This window comes from Notothenia coriiceps, unplaced genomic scaffold (assembly GCF_000735185.1).
Source record: "Notothenia coriiceps isolate Sejong01 unplaced genomic scaffold, NC01 NC01_scaffold00009998, whole genome shotgun sequence".
Classification (NCBI taxonomy): Eukaryota; Metazoa; Chordata; class Actinopteri; order Perciformes; family Nototheniidae; genus Notothenia; species Notothenia coriiceps.
The window spans coordinates 546,431-564,848 of NW_011342699.1; the positions used below are offsets into that span (position 1 = coordinate 546,431).

Genomic DNA, 18,418 nt, shown 5'->3' on the forward strand with positions numbered 1-18,418 from the left:
TTTTAAGTCTAATGCGGTTTCAGAAAGCTGCTCTTTCTGGGGACTCTGGACTTTTTCTTCTTCTTCTTCTTCCTGTGGTGGCTCCTCAGCGGGTGTTGACTCCAGGGGTCTGGCGACAGTGATGCACCTGTCCTTCCCCTCCCCTTTACTCTCATGCACGAGGCCCATCCCCTCAGCGATCTGGTGAACCAGCAGGCGGTCATGAGAGTTAAAGGATGATGGGAACTGTAGTTCACTCCGATTTGAGTCCTTCAGAAAGCTCTCCACCTGTGCCGTGATCTCAGCAGTTCTGTTCTTCTTCTGCTCTTCCTCTGTCAGGCATGTTAAGCTGGACTTTGCGTGCTTCTCTTTCCCTGCAGTATTTTCATTAGCGCTGCTTCCGGTTGAACTCTTCTGCGGTGGCTTCGTCCTGCTGGGAGGCTGATCTTTGACCTTCTGTTTGGTGGACGTGGAGCTGCTGGAAGACTTTGTGTCTTTGGGGTCACGGGTGTAGTTTTGTGGCGCGATGTCTTGGATGTACTCAAATGCTGTTCTGACCTCGCCACGTTGAGTCATGTGATCGATCAGGGACTTCAGGAAAGCGTGATTCTGGACGGTCTGCGTGTCGCACACAACAGCGATGTGACGCCTCGCACGCGTTACAGCCACGTTAATCCTTCGGTCCTCTGACAGAAATCCAACTGCCCCTGGAATTCAAAGAGTTAACAAATACATGAATAAGTGCTGCTAACATTCATGGTGTTACAGAATCAGACATCCTTTTTTAGCTAAATAGATGACCTTTCCTGTTGGACCGAACTAAGGACAACACCACGGCCTCCTTCTCTCTGCCCTGAAATCCATCCACTGACTTTATCTCCAGCTCAGGATGCCTCGCAGAAAGCTTCTGACGCAGAAGATCCACCTTTACAGAGACCAGAACATCAATGAGTTACTTTTTATGAATCTGCAATGACTGGTCGACTGATTGAACAGTTGATTGAAAGAAGAACAATCTCCAACTGTCAATAAATGAGAAACTGTTGAAATAATTTTTCGAGAAAAATGTTTGCAGCCTCTGAAATATTTTTTCTTGTTTTATATATATATATATATATATATCAGCATTACATTTTCTTTTTGGGGTATTTTCTTTTTAATCCTTTGAAAGTTTAGATATGTTATTTATAAAATATGCAATACAAATTATGCAAATATTGCTTTGACACAGTAGAGTAGTAGAGGTTAAGTTAACATGTATTTTACAGTACAGTTCCTCCAATCAGTGACCTACCTGTAGATTGTACGGAGCGATAACAGCGATGTCTTTAGCTTTAACCCCAGCTTCAGTCAAGGCCTTTATGTGCAGTTCAACGATGTCGACCTCACCTGAGGATAACGTTCACACACGGTCAGATCCCATAAAACCCTATCTGTAATAAAACGATGTGTTCTTTACAGTAAAAATGACTAACCTTGATTGCCTTTGGACTGCTCCTCAGTGACCTCCATCTCGCTCAGACCGCAGCCTGCTGTGTCGATAAGAAGGAGCGGCGTGCTGGTCTCTTCAACACAGGCGACTCCAGGTAGATCTCTTCAGCATCAAAGACAGAATTGTTATCATTTTAGATTCACGGATATACAAACATTAGAGACTCTCCATCATCAAGCTTACACTCACTTTAACAGGTGTTTCTCCACAGAGCTGTGAGCTGTAAGTCGTCCCTGGTACATCTCTTTGGAGGCCCAGTCCATGATGGCACTGTTCATGCGGTACTGGACTGTTAGCATGCGGACCACCGAGTCCCCGTACATCTGGATGAGTCTCTCCATGAGGCTGAGGGACAGGCCTTTGATGCAGCCCTGTGGGGAAAAAAAGAACAATGTGCAACTACAGTGTTTCCCCTATATACAAATAGTGGCAGCGCAGCGCCGCTGCTGAAATATGAGCACCGCTGCTAGGGGGTGCCAGCCAGGTAACAAAAACAAAAAATAATAATAAGTGGTGACCCTTTTTCATTTTTGATTGTTTGTTATGTGGATTTGTAGTATTTTTGTTACTGTATGTTCAATAAAGGTGTATTTTTGCTAAATCTTGAGACATTGCCCCGGACCCCCCTAGAGGATGTGACGTCCACCCCCCAATTCAAACATGTTCATACAATACTGAATACATTTGAAGCCATTTTAACGTCTATTACCTATGTCAATAAGTTTCTGTTTNGTGACCTCCATCTCGCTCAGACCGCAGCCTGCTGTGTCGATAAGAAGGAGCGGCGTGCTGGTCTCTTCAACACAGGCGACTCCAGGTAGATCTCTTCAGCATCAAAGACAGAATTGTTATCATTTTAGATTCACGGATATACAAAACATTAGAGACTCTCCATCATCAAGCTTACACTCACTTTAACAGGTGTTTCTCCACAGAGCTGTGAGCTGTAAGTCGTCCCTGGTACATCTCTTTGGAGGCCCAGTCCATGATGGCACTGTTCATGCGGTACTGGACTGTTAGCATGCGGACCACCGAGTCCCCGTACATCTGGATGAGTCTCTCCATGAGGCTGAGGGACAGGCCTTTTGATGCAGCCCTGTGGGGAAAAAAAGAACAATGTGCAACTACAGTGTTTCCCCTATATACAAATAGTGGCAGCGCAGCGCCGCTGCTGAAATATGAGCACCGCTGCTAGGGGGTGCCAGCCAGGTAACAAAACAAAACAAAAAAAGATTTATTTATTTTTTTAACATTTTTTTTTTTTCTTAAAATAATAATAAGTGGCGACCCTTTTTCATTTTTGATTGTTTGTTATGTGGATTTGTAGTATTTTTGTTACTGTATGTTCAATAAAGGTGTATTTTTGCTAAATCTTGAGACATTGCCCCGGACCCCCCTAGAGGATGTGACGTCCACCCCCCAATTCAAACATGTTCATACAATACTGAATACATTTGAAGCCATTTTAACGTCTATTACCTATGCCAATAAGTTTCTGTTTTTGCAGTGTATTTATCTTTTGTAGAGATTTTTCATTTATTCTTTACATATAAAATGTCGCCTAAAATCTCACCTAGGGCAGCAAATTGTCTAGAACCGGCCCTGGTACTAGGCCTCAAGAGCCTTTTTTGTGCAGACACATAGAAACAAATTGGCGGGGCGCACTTCGCACACACTAAAAAATTCCACGCGCTCCGCGCTCACATTATGCTGGGCCCACATGCCTTAGCACCGCTGCTATGACTCCATCCTAGGGGAAACACTGAACTATGATCATATAAAAGACCCTGATTGCATTTATCAAACACCATCTTACTATGACTGAGGTGTGCTGAAGAGAAAACTAAAAGTGTCAAGTGTTTTTCTTTATTTTATATAAAAGACTACTGTGTTTGTGTTTTTATCTGTGATTTTCTAACTGGTTTTCACAGGGCACATATTTCAGTGCACCAATCCCAAACGTAGCTTTTTATTTCAAATGCGCTGAGTTTTTTTATTAGATGTTGCTTTTGTTGTCAGCACTGTCAATATACTCTGATCAAAGCACACACACACAGTCCTGGTGAATTGGACCCTAATGCTGCGTTCACACCGGACGCGATGCGAATATTCGCTTCGCATTCCAATCGCTCAAGTTTCACCGCGGCTTGCAGTTTGTTTTATCGCGTCATTCAAAACAAACATACCGTTGACAGTCACAACGATCATCTCTTCCATCTTTACAACAGATCAACAGCAGCACGTCAGAGGGACGTCAGAGGGAATCCCAACGCTGATTGGCTTCCGCGAGAACGCGTCACGTGAATTTGACGCTCGAGTTGACTCTCGCGTTTGACGTGGCACCGTTCAATCGCGTGATTCGCGCCGCGTCCATCGCTTCATGCTCGCCGTCGGAGCGAATTCGCGTCTGTCCGCGTCTCTGCATTGACTTTACAAGTAATCGCGCCGCCCCAAAACATCGCATCGCGTCCGGTGTGAACGCAGCATAAAGCTTGATGATTTCTTAAAAGCTCAATTTTTATTTCATTGGAATTTGGTATTGCTAAGAATAAAAACGTCATTAATGTTTTCAGGGGTGAAGGAAAAATATTTCAATTATTGCAGCAGGACCAATATAAAATGAATTCTTTAAAACATATGAATGCACAAAAAGATGAAATCGGGTTCTTGTTTCTTTACTTTTGTGATTTGATGGTCGGTGGTAGCTGCTTGTAGTCTCCAGCCAGGATGCACTTGCGTGCTCGGAGCAGGGCGATCCAGCAGCTGCTCTCCAGCGCCTGAGCGCACTCGTCTATCACCACCCAATCAAAGTGCTCCGCTGGCAGGTACTTGAGCGGACCAGTGTGACAAGCACCTGCAGACACAAACAAGTGCTCTCTGATTGCCTTTCATCATCACAGAAATACTTTATCTTCACCCGGAGCCCTAACTGACCTGTGTTGGTTGATAACACAACATCAGCACTTTTGAGGATCTGGGCGATGGCTGTTGCCTCCCTGGTTCTCAGCTCTTTTCTTAGCTCCCCTATTTCCCTTTTGTAGTTCACCCGGTCTCCTCTTTCACGCATCTTCTTTATTCCCACCTTGAGAAAAATATATATTAGAAATCATTCAAAATGTCACACATGCTAGTAAGAGGATCACACACTTAAATACGTACAAATGCTTTGTCCATGTCTTTACGGATGTCTGCAATGATGCCTGCACTGTCACTCTGAGCGAGGATGGCGTCCAGTGAGTGTTTCTGTATGGACTCCAGCAGTCTGGCAGGGTGACCCAGCCTCAGGACTTTAGCCTTGCATTGGGCTAACCTCTCTACTAAATTATCCACCGCCACGTTGGATGGAGCACAGCACAAGACCTGCACAAACACATAGTTCAATTACAAAAAGGTCAACTTCAGATAAATGTAAGGAAATAATAAGTAGGAGGAAAAGTATTAACACATGCACTAATAAATATAAACTTTCTGCACCTTTTGGCCTTGCTTGACTGCTTGCAGGATGATCTCGACCACAGTGGTGGTTTTCCCAGTGCCTGGCGGTCCATGAATCACAGCTAATTCTCTCTGAGACAGAGTAAAGGACACAGCTTCTCTCTGGGAATCATCCAGGTTGGAGTTAAAGAATTTAAACTCGTCTGATGAAACATAATAGGATACCAAGAGTTAGTCCTTTGTATTGTAAGATCTTTGCTGATTTGGAAAGTTTGGATGTGTTACCAGTAGGCACAATTTCAGTGTCACTTACTTGGCTGTGTTTGTGAAGAAGGTGTTGAGTCTCCAAAGAGAACGTCTATCAGATTGGCCGCAGGTCCATTTCTGTATCCATTTAATGTATTCAAGGCACTACAAGCACAGAATTTGTTTTAGTTTCAACGGTTGCATAACTCTCTCTTTTTTGTCTTAAATTACAGATGTCACTCACTTTTTCATTCGTTTGTAGGTAACATCATTTGCCAATTTTAAGAGGTTGTGAAGACCATCTGTATCGAAGCTCAGGCCATCGTTTGAATCATCAAAGGCCACACTTATCGCAGTTTGGCTGACCCTTGTCACTATCCCTGTGCCAATCTGTGAGGCTGCGGTGCATCCACCAGTGTCATACAAGCCCACTATGTCACCTATTACAAAGACATAAATGTTTAATTATTAAGCAAAACATATTAAACTACAGTCACACAGAAACACACAGATCTGACGTTTAAATATTCCCTCTCACCAGGTCCAAAGCTGTTGCTTGGCAGAGATGTAAAACCCAAATGTTTCCGTGGCTCGAAGATGACGACTGTGCGACCGTACAGACCTGTGGACTGACTGCTTATCTGCAATTTCAGCAGGCAAACCCCTTTACTCTGAAGATCCTTCAGAGAGATGTTCTCCTGCCATATCCTGTAGGCACAAAACAAGACATTGTAGTGTTTTGGTCACAGATTTAAGGTAAGTCAGGTGGAGGGATTACCAAGCGTAATTCTTTGGTGTAGGATCTTTTTCCAAAATCCCTAACTTCAGGGAAGTGCATAGCAAAATGGCCAAATTATCCAATTATTAAGTTGAGTATTACAGTCTGGATGTTATTCTTTCTTACCTGTTCTCCTCTATTTCAGCCTCCCTTTCCTCCTGTAGAAGCTCAAGTGTTTTTGACACAAACTGTTCCACCGCCATTGCTAACTAAAAAGGCAGAAAAGATGATAAATGTTTCAGCACAGATCCAAAACATTATGTTAGTTACACTTCCCTTAGGCTACAGACAACAGAAAACAGAAAAGGTCATACTAAAAACAGTTGTCGTCATTGGATATGATAGTTCTCTCATTATCAAAGGTACATCTCATCAGTGGGGGAATGTAGCTAACTGTATACTATTTATTCAAGAACTTGTGTACAGTTACAGTGAGGTAATTCTACTTTGTTATATATCCATACTATACAACTTTAAACATCCATACCCACTGCACCTCAGTGACAAATAATTTGAACTCCACTTTAATATAAGGAATAACAATGTAAGGTAATAAACGAGGGAACACAGGCATAATTTATTAACACGTTAAAAGCTTATTTATTGAATGCTGACATGTTAGCTTGCTAAGTGCTAACCACACTGCACTCAAAAACTGATTAACTTTAGCTACAGCTAGCAGGAGAAAATGACACTCAACTGTTAATGTAGTTACCTGAAGAGACCACAGGTGAGCAGAAAGCAGAAACCTTAATGTTATTCATGCGGGAGAACTTTGAAATATCCTGCAAATATCTACATTACACCAGTGTGTTTGTTGAACTCATTGCCGTCTTCTTTTGTTGCGCTAGCTTGTTAGCATGATAGCTACACTGCCACCTATCGGCTCAGATGACTTAGCGCACTCACATACATTTATTTTGAAAAACACGCAACCGGAAGTCACCCAGCTTCGTTGACGCTCCAGAAAGTAACCCGTTGAGCTAAGTTGTCAATCAATCCGTCCGATAGTCGGAACCAGGTTGTTTGTCATTAACTGTACATTTCAGCTGTGTGAACGGGTCTTTTTTGGCTCGTTGTTCTGTGAGTCTTCAAACCGCATCAGGATATGCTCGGTGGTTTTATCTACCAGATCTCATTCAGGAAGGAAGCACTTGCACAGCAAACCTGCAGACTGTGAGGTGCTAACAAATTTTATATTAAACTGCAGCTTCACTTCTCCCTTTCACTGCCTTTGTTTGGAAATGAGAACGACATTATTTCTGCTGCACGCCATCTCATGCTTCTGTTTGGTCAGTGCCACTCTTTCAAAAAAGGATGCAAAGAAGTCGCATAAAGCAGCTGATGCTGAGGTGAGTATAACTTCTGGTGTTTACCTTGAAATAAGTGTGAGCTGTGAGCTGCAGGTCAAACAAGCTCTTGTCTGTCTGCCTGACATTTCACTGGGTTTACCTGACTGTCCAGAATCAGGAATATGCTCCACCTGTCATGTTTGTAGTCATGAATATGATTGTTATCTGTCACTGAAATGTTCTGTTCGTTTTGATCTCACTGTTTAGACATCGCTATCTGAGCTGTCTGTTCTGGAGAGAGGCCTGGTTGTGTCAGATCCGCTCTGGAAAGACATAGTGAAGGAGGAAAAGAGAAACTGGGCTCGGATCAAAAGAACCTTTCAAGGACCAGTGCTTGGATATGTCACACCTGTAAGTCAAAAACACATCTACATCCTCCCTTGCTACTGTTCAAACATAGACAGTATAACATGACAACACAGCATTATACGATACGTTTAGATTCATAATTAATGCAATACTCACAGACATATAATGCATTGCCGGAAGAAATACTGGGATATGGTACTACACAGAAAAAATACTCTGCTACAAGTTTAAGTCCTGAGTAAATAACTGGCAACTTTTTGAATATCTATTTATAATTGACCTAAGCAAGCGAGAATGTCAAATGCCGCTGATGCTGCATTATCTACAGAAAAGATAAGAGCAGTTTCGTGCAATGGTAAATTAAAGATCTGTTGATTCCACACTGCTTGTTGGAAAAAGGGCAATTTGAGCATATCCGTTTTGGTGTATTTGACAAACAAAACAACTTATTGATCAAATAATTTATAAAAACCTGCAGATAAAATAAAAGAGTGATTGCTACCTACTTTAGAAGTTACTCAGTGTTACCAGGATGTTATCCATTTTTAGAATGGAGAGGAGGAAGTATTGCAGAGACCATTTCATTAAACATGTAGACGTATTAACGTGTATTAAGATATACTTCAACGGTCCTTTACTTTGAACTTATCCTTCCTGTGTAGGACTCAATATTTTTTAATCACATGTCCTTTTTTCCCCCTATCCTCCAGTGGAATTCCCACGGCTACAACGTTGCCAAGATGTTTGGTGCTAAACTGACTTCATTGTGTCCAGTTTGGCTTCAGGTCCGCCGACGAGGACCTGAAACCTTCGACGTTACCGGACTGCACGATCATGACCCAGGTAGAGAACTTGCGTCATTGACAGTCAAATAGGTGTGTTTAGTAATATATGTTAATAAAGGGCTCTTTCTGTCTCTCCAGGCTGGGTCAAAGCTGTACGCAAGTCTAACAAAAAAGTCAGGTTGGGTAAGTTGATGTCCTCTCCACTGCCCACAATTCAGATCTGTGAATGTGTGCAAGTTGTATCGGATGAGAATCTATTGTTGGTTTCATTTGCTTAAATTTGTTTACCCTCAGTGCCTCGGCTGTTATTTGATGGCTGGTCTTACCAGGACTACATGAGTGTGCTGGCGAGTGAAGATGAAATTGAAGAGCTGGGAAGTGAGCTGGTGGATGTTGCAAAGGTAAAACATGGGTTCGTTAATCTTTAACTCTCTTGCGAAAGTGTTTTTTGTCCTGTGTCTAATGAAGCTGTGTTTTTGCAGACTGAAGGTTTCGATGGTTTCACCTTGGAGGTGTGGAGCCAGCTGGGCGGAGAAAAAAGAAAGTGAGTTATCCTATTGACCCTTCTTTTATTATTACTATTTTTTTTGTCTGACGCTTCAAGAAGGCAACAAATAATCAAACATGTCAAATAATCTTCACACAGGGAGCTTGTACATATGGTGAAACACATATGTGAGACTCTGAAGGCTAAAAGATTAGACTGCATTCTTGTCATCCCTCCTGCTGTGACCAGGTGAGTGGAATCATTTTCTTCCAGTTACAATAAATCCTAATAAATTGGTGCTGACTTCCCCTTCTGCTTCTTTTCCTTCCTGTCGTTATCAGTACGGGGCAGCCGGGGATGTTTGGCAGGGAGGAGTTTGAGCAGTTGGCCCCTTTCGTGGATGGATTCAGCCTCATGACGTACGACTACTCCAGCGGTGCCAGGTGAGAGAGCCAGCGATGCAGAAGGAGATGCACAGTATTAATGCTGACAATGTTCTGAGTTGCTATGGGTTTGTTTTTGTTCAATAGAGCGGGCCCGAGCTCCCCCCTGCCCTGGGTGAGAGACTGTGTTCTCCAGCTAGCTCCCAACACTCAGTGGAGGCAAAAGATCCTGCTTGGACTCAATATGTATGGCCTTGATTTTGCAAGCCAGGGAACGGAGCCACTCCTGGGAGGAAGGTGAGCTAAGACTGTGACTACTACAGTTATATTTTAGCGTAATTTTTTACACGCTTCTTTTTTCCAAACCTTGGTGTTACAGTTTTGTGTCATTCAGTAACAAGAAGCTAAGAAGTCTAGGTAAAAGGCTGTGAAAATAATGGAATGATGATTATGATCTAACTTGTCTCTGGTTTCCTGCAGGTACATCGAGATTTTGCGAGAAAATAGGCCAAAACTTCTGTGGGACGAACAGTCTGCAGAGCATTACTTCAGTTATAAGAGGTAATGATTTCATTTATCTTAAAGTAAACAATTAACAAATAAAATCTCCAGACACAATCTTCTAACACAATTTGTGACGTTCATTTCTAGGAACAACGCAGTTAAGCATGTGGTGTACTATCCCTCATTGAAGGTAAGTCTTTTGCACATTTTTAGATCATTAAAATAACTTGCCTTCACTTTTTTAACCAAAGTGTTATTATTGTGTTTACTGCTACTTTAACATCATTTACTTATTTTACAGTCACTATACCTGAGGATCTCTCTAGCTACTGAACTGGGAACAGGAGTTTCCTTATGGGAGTTAGGACAAGGACTGGACTATTTCTATGATCTCCTATGAGAGTTGGCTCCAGAAGTGACACCTGTGGACTTTGGAGCATCAGCACATGGGATTTTCTCTTTTTGCTTTGAACAGGGAAGCATCAAAAGATAAAGCTCTGTATGCAGGAATGATACTTTTGTGTGTTTTGTTACGGAGTTAGAAATCTGAAAGAATGTATTTAAATACAATTCAGCTTATTGGAGCAGAAAATGTTGAAATGTTCTCTACATGAGAAAAACAGTAATCTGTTCATTCGTAAGGTACTACCAGCAGACACAAGGTACTTCAGTTTGTTTTATTCCATTTCATTGGTAGAATTGTGGTAACATTTTTTATCTTGTACAGTTCAGTCAGAGTGCAGTGACACAGAGTGCATGATCATCAATAGGTACAACTTTTAAATGAAGGGTACATTCTTCTTTTGTTCGCGAGCAGCAGACATCTGCAGCCTCTCTTCAGTCCAGATCCAGAAATCTTCTGCTGTTACTCTCCACTACATTTCTGCTTTCAGTCGCAGCTTTGCTTGCTGTGACGATGCTTTAAACATACTCAAAACTGCTTCTGCTTTCTCTCATTTTTTTAAATTATAAATGATTTTGTGGCTTTTATCAGTTTTTAATTACAACATTGGAAAGTTATGAAGTTGTATTTACAGTGGTGCCAAACATCTGTTCTGAACCAGTATCTTCCAATATTTGTCTGAGATGAATGTTTGTTTATTTACATGAATACAAATGTGAAACAACTGAGTTGATGGATTTGAGTGCTCCTGATTTTCTTTTTTTCACTTGGCATTTGAAAGCAGGATTAGATTATTTACAGCAAGTGATGTAGACTGCATATTCTGACCAGTTATTAGGTGTCTGTCTATGACTACATGCACGGCATCTTCTTGACTTGCTGTAAAACAAAGATATAAACAGGAGAGAGTTTTAGAAATCCTTAATATTTACTCTACCTACTTAATGTCCATGCTCTGCAGATCAGCTCCGCTCACCTGTGTACGATCCACCACTGTCTTTCACAAAGTCTTCCACGACCAAGGGCAGGTTGGCAAAGTCAGGCCTCCGCACCAGTTCAAACACTGAGGGCTTTCAGCAGAAATAGAAACTGTGATTAAATATATTACACTTGAATTTTTTCTTTACAGGGTTCGGAAAGCTTAAATCCCTTTAGTTCAATTGGATTCGGAATAACATTTAGCATCATCTTCACAATAACACAAATTAAAAAAGAAATCCAAAATGTTCAATAAAATGTCATTGCAATATTTTTTATTTTTTGCAGCACAAAAACATAATCATTTTCACCATGTGATGACGCAGCACCTGTTTCGAGAACTCGGCAAGTTTACATATTCATATAAAGCAGCAAACATTTTGTAGCATGACATGTTTACATTTAAATGCTTTACCTTACATTGCACGTACACATTTTTCGCATACAGTTTGACCTCCTTATGTTGTTGCTGAAAGGATATATCACAGCCCTTGGCCTTGATACTACCTTCATGTCTAATTGAGGGAGACTTACCCCTGTTAAGCTGTATCCACTGAAGATCCACCTCTGGCCCTCTGTGGCACAACACAGCGCGGACACTCCTTGTCCCACTGCACAGACAGGTTCTGCACACAGAGAAACAAACAAGGCTCTACACCAGGTTTATACTTTAAATACTGACAGTTTTTTAAGGTTAGCCTCACACTCACTTTGTTTGGAGATGAAGTGTGTGAGGATGCGGTGCAGAGAGCCGCTGTGTGCCAGGTCGTTCAGCGCCCCGGGGCAGTCTGGGAGGAGCAACGCCTGGTATCGAGCACCTGCAGAGGGTCATCATGACATGACTGAGCAAAGTCTAACCACCAGAGCACATGAAAACAGCCAATTTAACATGAAATGATTTTCCTCACCATCTATGGATTCAAGTTTGGCTGGTGTTGCGTAGGGTTTCACGTTGAAGTCCTGCACCCATCTAGCAGTGCTTTCATCCACTCCAACAAAGTCTATTGGCTTTCCCTGCAATAAAAACAATTGTCTGATTGGACAATTCAACCAGAAACATTGCTACAAATAAGGCTTTGCTCTTCTACCTTCTTACGGTCCATGTACATATTATTACATTTTTGGTTTAAAACAGAGTTTCCTTTCTGTCTCCACGTGTATCATACAATACTGAGGTACTGTTGTTAAAATGCAGTTTCCCAATGATACCTTTGTGCTCTTGCGCAAGTAACATTTGAATTCAGTTCTACTAAGAGTAGACTTAACATTTTATTTTTACTTTTATATTGATAAAGCAACATGTCAAAGTTAGGGTTTTACTATTTTATATTACGTTTTGGGGAAATATAATTTGCCAATTTTCCCTACCACCTTTCCGAAAAATACTACCTTCCTTTATAATAAACATTCAAATAAAAAGTAAAAAGATATACAATTATAATTACACTGGACATGGGCAAAATAAATAAAATCTGCATTCGTAAGCCAAAATATGTGCTCTAAAAAGTTAAATATTCGACTCCAAGATTTAATGGAGTTTTTGTGCGAAGCACAAAAGTAGCACTGGAATTTAAAAACAAGTACCTCAAAGTAGACTACTTCAGTATATGCATTTAGTAACTATCCACTAAAGCAGGTATAAACAGTATTACCCCAGGTGTGGCTGTCTGGAGGTTGAACACGGAGGAACAGAGGCTGAAGGACTGATGGAAAGAAGCTGCTGAAACCCCTGGAAGATCAAAACACACCAAACATCAGAGCTCATCACATAAAACATAGCCTTACTGTTATGCAAAAAGATAGCTAGCAAAATATGTTTTACCTCAGTTAACATGTTATTAAAGTTAATAAATAACGCCAGCTGAGCTCTAATTGATAGAAAACTCTGTAGTAAACTCACTGCTTTGTGTTATTATCTCTGTTAACGTCACATCACACATCAGCCGGTACTGACTCACCTTGAGGAGACGCACTCGCCACAATTAGACAAGTTGGTTTAGCAGACATTTCAATTGTTTTTGTGTTAATTCCACATGAAATATTGGTTAGGGAAATGAATAACAATGTAATTGTGAGCGAATTCAAGCAAGAAAATCCGCGAGGAGGAGGAAGTACTGTCAGCTGACAACAACATCCGCTGGAGGATTTCAGAATAAAAGTTCACTGTCACAAAATGACAATAATGTTCAAATCATTTGGATTGTTAATGGCAAGCATTTAATTTGCATTTTAACAAACAAAAAATATCTTTGATTTATATATTATTTATTAAAATGTTGGTAAACACGATACGATAAAAAAACAAGATAATCAACAAGACTACCTCTGATTGTTAAATGAAACAACACGCTGCTTATATTTCTATGCTCTTTAAAACGTGTGTTTTTGGTTACATGTTTATCCACACATTATATTTTTTGATAAAAAGTAGAATGTATTTAGAGCATGCAATGGCATTTAGCATAAAAAGGACATCGCTGCCCAGCAGCATTACATCATCATCTTTAGTGTTTGTAGCTGTTTTGGCAATAATCTTGTTATACTTTGAATTGGCAACTTCACAGCACCCACAACTCAGTTAATAACGGGGAATTAAAATACCCAAACAAACATTTTACAATTTACACAATCTTCATTATTAAAGAAAGTCAAAAATCAGTACGGATCCTCTTTCAGATGTTGATAGAGGCAGCAAGTAAACATCATCCCCACAAGCTGAAAGAGAAAAGAAAAGAGGAAATGGTTAATTCCCCACTGCACAAAGTAAACCATTGATCATTGTTTGGCATTTAACATTACAAAATAAGTTCATGTTAAGTTATGTTTTGCTCTTTACCTGTAAAAATGCAATCCCAATGCCCACTGCACCAAGAATATACAACTGACTCAGGATGAACTCCTCTAGTTTCATAATGCAGCCTCCCTGGAAGCATGAGAGAGGAAATCAATGAATACATCGTTTTAACTTCACATGAATCCAAAGCCACTCTGACCGCTCTCCCTACCTCCACCTTGTAGATGTTGGAGGGATGGTCCCTGAGGCCACAGAGGTCACCAGGACTCTTACAGCAGCTGTCAGGAACGAGACGCTTGTTGAGTGGTTCCTGGATCCACGCACAGTCTCTCCAGTCTGAGGAGTTGTAACTGCCACAACACTTAAACTGAGAGGGAGCCGGTGCAGAGAGGGACAGAAGAAAGAAGAAAGGTGTCAATTATCTTCACAAACATAAGCCTTCGTCACGGCCGTGTCATCAAATGCTTGTGTACTTTATATATAATTGTGCCTGCATTAAACAGATGAGAGAAAAAGAGGAGACAACGTTGACTAACATTGAATTGTATTCACATCGCTATCCAAATGTAAGTTGTTGATGTGGTCTTACTTTTAACATAAACATAAAGTGTAATTTCCACACCTCCTGCTGGAGTTTATCCACAGCCTGCGTGACGCCATCCTCCCCCAGCTGCTTGTATTTCTGCTGCATGGTCACCTTCAGGTTCTGTCTGAGCTCCTCATCCAGCTGAGAGTAAGAAATCAAAACTTTAGTGGTTACTCCAAAAAAGATATCTGCTATCTGAAAATGTCATCCCATGAATTAAAATAACCCCTGGTCAAGTTTCTTTCCTCCCTTGTAACATTCCTCTTTACCTGTTCAATGGACTCACAACACTCAAAATATATGAGCAATGTCTAGCTCTACGTGAACATTTACCAAATGGAAAACAATACACATTTGCAAATAAATTGTGTGTTTCTCGACTGAATAAGTGCAAACAATCCATTTCATATCAACCTGTCAGAGAAACAGGTTGATATAAAATGGAGACAGGTGGCAGCAGATTACCTGGTAGCAGAAAGGGAAACACTGGAGCAAGAAAAGGGAGGAAGAGAGAGATGTGAGAAGGATGGAAAAACAGGACAAATGAAAAGCATGCACAGAGAGGCATGCAGAGAAGATTTCACAACAGAGTGCAGACATGCAGGTGTTTCTTCAGTGGTGAAACGATTTGAATAGAAATGACGAAGAAAAATGAATAGTTTTCAAAACATTAAGGGATTATGGAAGAACCAAAATATACAGAAAGAAAAGGAATTGTCTTTTTCAATTGCTGCATTCCAATCTCATATAAATGGTGTCTAGTGAACAACAATACAATCATCTGGTACACACTGTACAAGATGACTTTATGTTGGACTATCAGTCAGTATACTATGTAAAATACTTTACCTCTTGGTAGGTTATGTAAGCCAGCACGCCGGCAATGATTTCCAGCAGGAAAATAGAGATCAACAAGACCAAATACTGAAGGGGATGGACGAGAAATAAACATGAACTAAGCTGTTAATGAACTGAAGTTGAAACATATCAATTCAAGCATTACAAGACAGTGTTTCAGTTCATTTCTGTGCTAACATACAACATTTGATATCATTTTAGACATGGCAATAGCTTTAAAAAGTACCTGTTCATGATTTAAAAACAAAATAAAGGTTTGACTCCAGTGAATTAGTGATTAAAATGGGGGGTAGGAAGTTACTCATTACAGTTGTGGTAGATATGGAACTAGACATAGCGTCATAGAGCTTGTGCAGTTTTACTTCTGTATAATACCCTCTCACTAGTGTCTGTCTGTCTCTCTCACACACTCTTCAGTCCTGCGATGCCGTTCATTCCTCTGGCATGAGCCGCACTCTAAATCTAAACTCTTAAAGACACACTCTGCGTGACTTGTCTGTTGTATCTGACAGCCCTGCCTGACATAATGACCCACACTGAAGGCAGGCAGACGAGACAGAAGGTCACCAGGGATTAACTTTCAACACACGACGACTCGGACAGGTTGTGTGTATAAACAGGAAGTTTAAAGGGGCTATCCTTTTGTTTCAACATAATTAAAGGAACACTGCACCCCAGAAACGATCATGTGTATATAACTTCCTTAGATTCTTATATGGAACTTTATATTTCTTGCATACATCTACTGTGAACGATCAAACAAAAACAGAGGAATTTTAGATGAGTTAAAGGAAATGGGGGCTTCATTTAACAAAAAGGAAAACTATATCAAAACATCTGTTTACAAACTCTCACACAACTTGTGCAAAAATAATCTATGTCTTATTTATCCAGTTGTATGCTCAATACTTCCCAAACACATGCATTTTGGCTCAAACTCAGTGCTATTGCTTCAACAGTACAGTGACAGACAAGTAGCACATCAGTGAAAGAGCACACATTAGAGTTCATTATAGTAAATAATAGAGTTTCTATGTGGTTGGAAATTATTGAGCATACGACTAGAGGAATAAAGTGATATTATATTACACAAGTTGAAAGAGTGCTTTGATAAAGTGTTCCTGTCTTTAAGCATGTGCCACATTTACTTAAAGTGGACTTATTATGCTATATTTGAATAATATATTGTAGGGCCATATATATATAAAACATATCTGCGACGTTTTTTTTTCAAAATACCAAACGGATCATGCATTTTAGCCATGCCTCATTTCGCTCTTTTTTAGCCCTGTTTTTGCAAAGGCTGATTCTGTGAGAAGTCTTCTTCGCTGCTTTTGTGGCAGACTACAGCGCCACCTATAGGCCTGGCATATGTGCTACAGCGTCTCCAGCGCTTTTGAACGGCAATGGCCCTGGCTGTCTCCTCCTGATAGGTGGAGAGTTGCCCATATAGGCGGAGCTCCTCGTTTCTGACGTCAGAGATATTTCAAATCTGGATCAGTCTGTATCAGATCCGTTACAGCCCCTTTTTTAGAGATTTGGGTACGGAGGAAAATAGAGAGGGTTGTGTTTTCTGACACTTGGTGAGTTCCCTGACACACCGGGGACACATATTCATGTATAAAAGACGTACAAAAGTGCATTTTGCATGATAGGTCCCCTTTAAATTCTTCAGGAATATTCTAAATGTTTTGTTTCCTCTTTCACCACGGAGGGATTTGTAGACAAACAATTATTTTGAGGGTGACAAAAAAAATGTATATATAAAAATAGGTTATTGCTTTATTGGACTGAAGAAAAATCGAACTATATTAATATTTAAATGTAATTTAATTTCTCGGTCCCTGGGCACTGCTTTGCGTCTGCTCCATCTTACCACAATCAAGAGAGCCCTCATCTCCTTCAGAGTGGCACAGCATCCAATGATCCCGGTCACTATCACAATGACCCCGGCAGCTATCAGGATGTAAGCTGAGGCAGAGTAGAAGCTGGAGTTCAGTAGACTGATGTAGTCGCTCTTTTCCACCAGAGTCCACACTCCCACTGCCAGCACAGCCGCTCCTGCCAGCTGAAGGAACGCACCGTTATCAGGGCAACTCAAACCAGATGCTCTTATGAAGAATGCTCCACATAACGTTTTTACAGGGCTCCTAAAATGTGACAGTGATGCAAAAGGACTACGCCTTCTTCTTTCCCTGCCAGCCTCAAGAAACTTTCAGCTAAATGAGTTTTTATTAGCTGATGAGTAGGTTTTTTTAGTATAATTGTATTTATTGAAACTATGTGGGGCATTGTATCACACACTTTCATTGATTATAAGGAAGTTGTTTCTCCAACAATAGATATGAAAGCAAGCTGTGATATGACACAGTGTTGTAAGAGGAGCCTCTATGTTAGTCTCTGAGGCATATGGCTATTATAGGTAAATGTTTATTATTACAACTAATGTTATTCATATTTATCCCAGTATCCAAAGGAGCTCTTAACATAGAGTTTTTTTGACTTACCCAAAACAGAATGTTAAAGAGAAAAAGTAAATACTTCAGACAAATTGTCCCACAGCTGAGTCTGTTTCCACCTTGAGCTTCCATTCTGAAATAGAACATATACATGTTAGTACACTTCATGTTGATGTGCATTACCAAATCAAAAACTTTCAGGAGAAGATTGAAAAACATAGACATAATGAACACAAGCAGAGAGATAGTCGACTCTGCATTAATACTAAAGCAAAGATTATTATCACACAATTAACTATCTTTGTACTCGTAGGACAGCCAACTAAATCCTATTAGGGTCATATCTGATTGAGACTTGTCACCATAAACATTTAGGAATGTCCTCTTTCAGTCTGATTTACATGCTTCACTACAGCACACATATCATATTCGGACTAGTATTTAACGTTTTGTATGTTAGTTTTGAGTATAATCTAATAGTATTGTCATACTGATATTCTGTACAAACTGTGAAGTCCACTGAGACAAATGTAACATTTGTGATATTGGGCTATATAAATAAACATTGATTGATTGATTGATTGATTGAT

At 40.5% G+C, this 18,418-nt stretch overlaps 4 protein-coding genes across 5 annotated transcripts in view; 1 reads left to right on the forward strand and 3 right to left on the reverse strand.

Moving 5' to 3' along the window:
- The window catches only part of ighmbp2 (immunoglobulin mu DNA binding protein 2), an 8,046-nt gene extending 1,265 nt beyond the window's left edge, over positions 1-6,781 (reverse strand). The window contains 14 exon segments of the mRNA XM_010771456.1: positions 1-686; positions 781-904; positions 1,274-1,368; positions 1,455-1,573; positions 2,385-2,567; positions 4,151-4,325; positions 4,406-4,553; positions 4,631-4,831; positions 4,946-5,109; positions 5,220-5,317; positions 5,397-5,592; positions 5,691-5,860; positions 6,057-6,139; positions 6,646-6,781. The exon segment at positions 1-686 is cut by the window's left edge and continues 119 nt beyond it. Of these exon segments, the coding sequence (XP_010769758.1) occupies positions 1-686; positions 781-904; positions 1,274-1,368; positions 1,455-1,573; positions 2,385-2,567; positions 4,151-4,325; positions 4,406-4,553; positions 4,631-4,831; positions 4,946-5,109; positions 5,220-5,317; positions 5,397-5,592; positions 5,691-5,860; positions 6,057-6,133 (2,436 nt within the window). The 5' untranslated portion in view covers positions 6,134-6,139; positions 6,646-6,781.
- Positions 6,782-6,913: 132 nt separating this feature from the next.
- chid1 (chitinase domain containing 1) lies at positions 6,914-10,881 on the forward strand. The gene is made up of 12 exons (XM_010771455.1): positions 6,914-7,282; positions 7,490-7,633; positions 8,302-8,434; positions 8,515-8,559; positions 8,671-8,777; positions 8,859-8,920; positions 9,023-9,112; positions 9,205-9,306; positions 9,394-9,543; positions 9,727-9,807; positions 9,898-9,940; positions 10,052-10,881. The coding sequence occupies exons 1-12, from the start codon at positions 7,175-7,177 to the stop codon at positions 10,148-10,150; spliced, it is 1,164 nt and encodes a 387-aa protein (XP_010769757.1). The 5' UTR covers positions 6,914-7,174; the 3' UTR covers positions 10,151-10,881.
- Positions 10,414-13,254, reverse strand: gatd1 (glutamine amidotransferase class 1 domain containing 1). Its single transcript, XM_010771454.1, has 7 exons — positions 13,090-13,254; positions 12,784-12,860; positions 12,040-12,145; positions 11,842-11,949; positions 11,666-11,757; positions 11,130-11,223; positions 10,414-11,032 (listed from the first exon to the last, which is right to left on the reverse strand). The coding sequence occupies exons 1-7, from the start codon at positions 13,136-13,138 to the stop codon at positions 10,917-10,919; spliced, it is 642 nt and encodes a 213-aa protein (XP_010769756.1). The 5' UTR covers positions 13,139-13,254; the 3' UTR covers positions 10,414-10,916.
- A 97-nt stretch (positions 13,255-13,351) lies between these two features.
- cd151 (CD151 molecule) overlaps positions 13,352-18,418 on the reverse strand; it is a 5,856-nt gene continuing 789 nt past the window's right edge. The window contains exons 2-9 of one of the 2 annotated variants that reach the window (XM_010771458.1): positions 17,877-17,961; positions 17,246-17,437; positions 15,361-15,435; positions 14,977-14,997; positions 14,548-14,652; positions 14,137-14,292; positions 13,968-14,054; positions 13,352-13,846 (exon numbers count right to left, since the gene is read on the reverse strand). In XM_010771458.1, the coding sequence (XP_010769760.1) occupies positions 13,787-13,846; positions 13,968-14,054; positions 14,137-14,292; positions 14,548-14,652; positions 14,977-14,997; positions 15,361-15,435; positions 17,246-17,437; positions 17,877-17,960 (780 nt within the window). In that variant the 5' untranslated portion in view covers position 17,961 and the 3' untranslated portion in view covers positions 13,352-13,786. The remainder of the gene's footprint in view (positions 13,847-13,967; positions 14,055-14,136; positions 14,293-14,547; positions 14,653-14,976; positions 14,998-15,360; positions 15,436-17,245; positions 17,438-17,876; positions 17,962-18,418) is intronic. The other variant, XM_010771459.1, reaches the window with a different exon arrangement.

What these genes read in the sequence shown, in the direction of transcription:
- chid1 (XM_010771455.1), top strand. Translation starts at nt 7,175, where the DNA reads ATGAGAACGACATTATTTCTGCTGCACGCCATCTCATGCTTCTGTTTG. An exon ending in TGCTTGGATATGTCACACCT is followed by an intron (nt 7,634 to 8,301) that starts GTAAGTCAAAAA and finishes CCTATCCTCCAG; the next exon opens with TGGAATTCCCACGGCTACAA. An exon ending in TGTACTATCCCTCATTGAAG is followed by an intron (nt 9,941 to 10,051) that starts GTAAGTCTTTTG and finishes CTTATTTTACAG; the next exon opens with TCACTATACCTGAGGATCTC.
- gatd1 (XM_010771454.1), bottom strand. Translation starts at nt 13,138, where the DNA reads ATGTCTGCTAAACCAACTTGTCTAATTGTGGCGAGTGCGTCTCCTCAA. An exon ending in TCCAGACAGCCACACCTGGG is followed by an intron (nt 12,146 to 12,783) that starts GTAATACTGTTT and finishes TTTTTATTGCAG; the next exon opens with GGAAAGCCAATAGACTTTGT. An exon ending in CAGTGGTGGATCGTACACAG is followed by an intron (nt 11,033 to 11,129) that starts GTGAGCGGAGCT and finishes TTTGTTTTACAG; the next exon opens with CAAGTCAAGAAGATGCCGTG.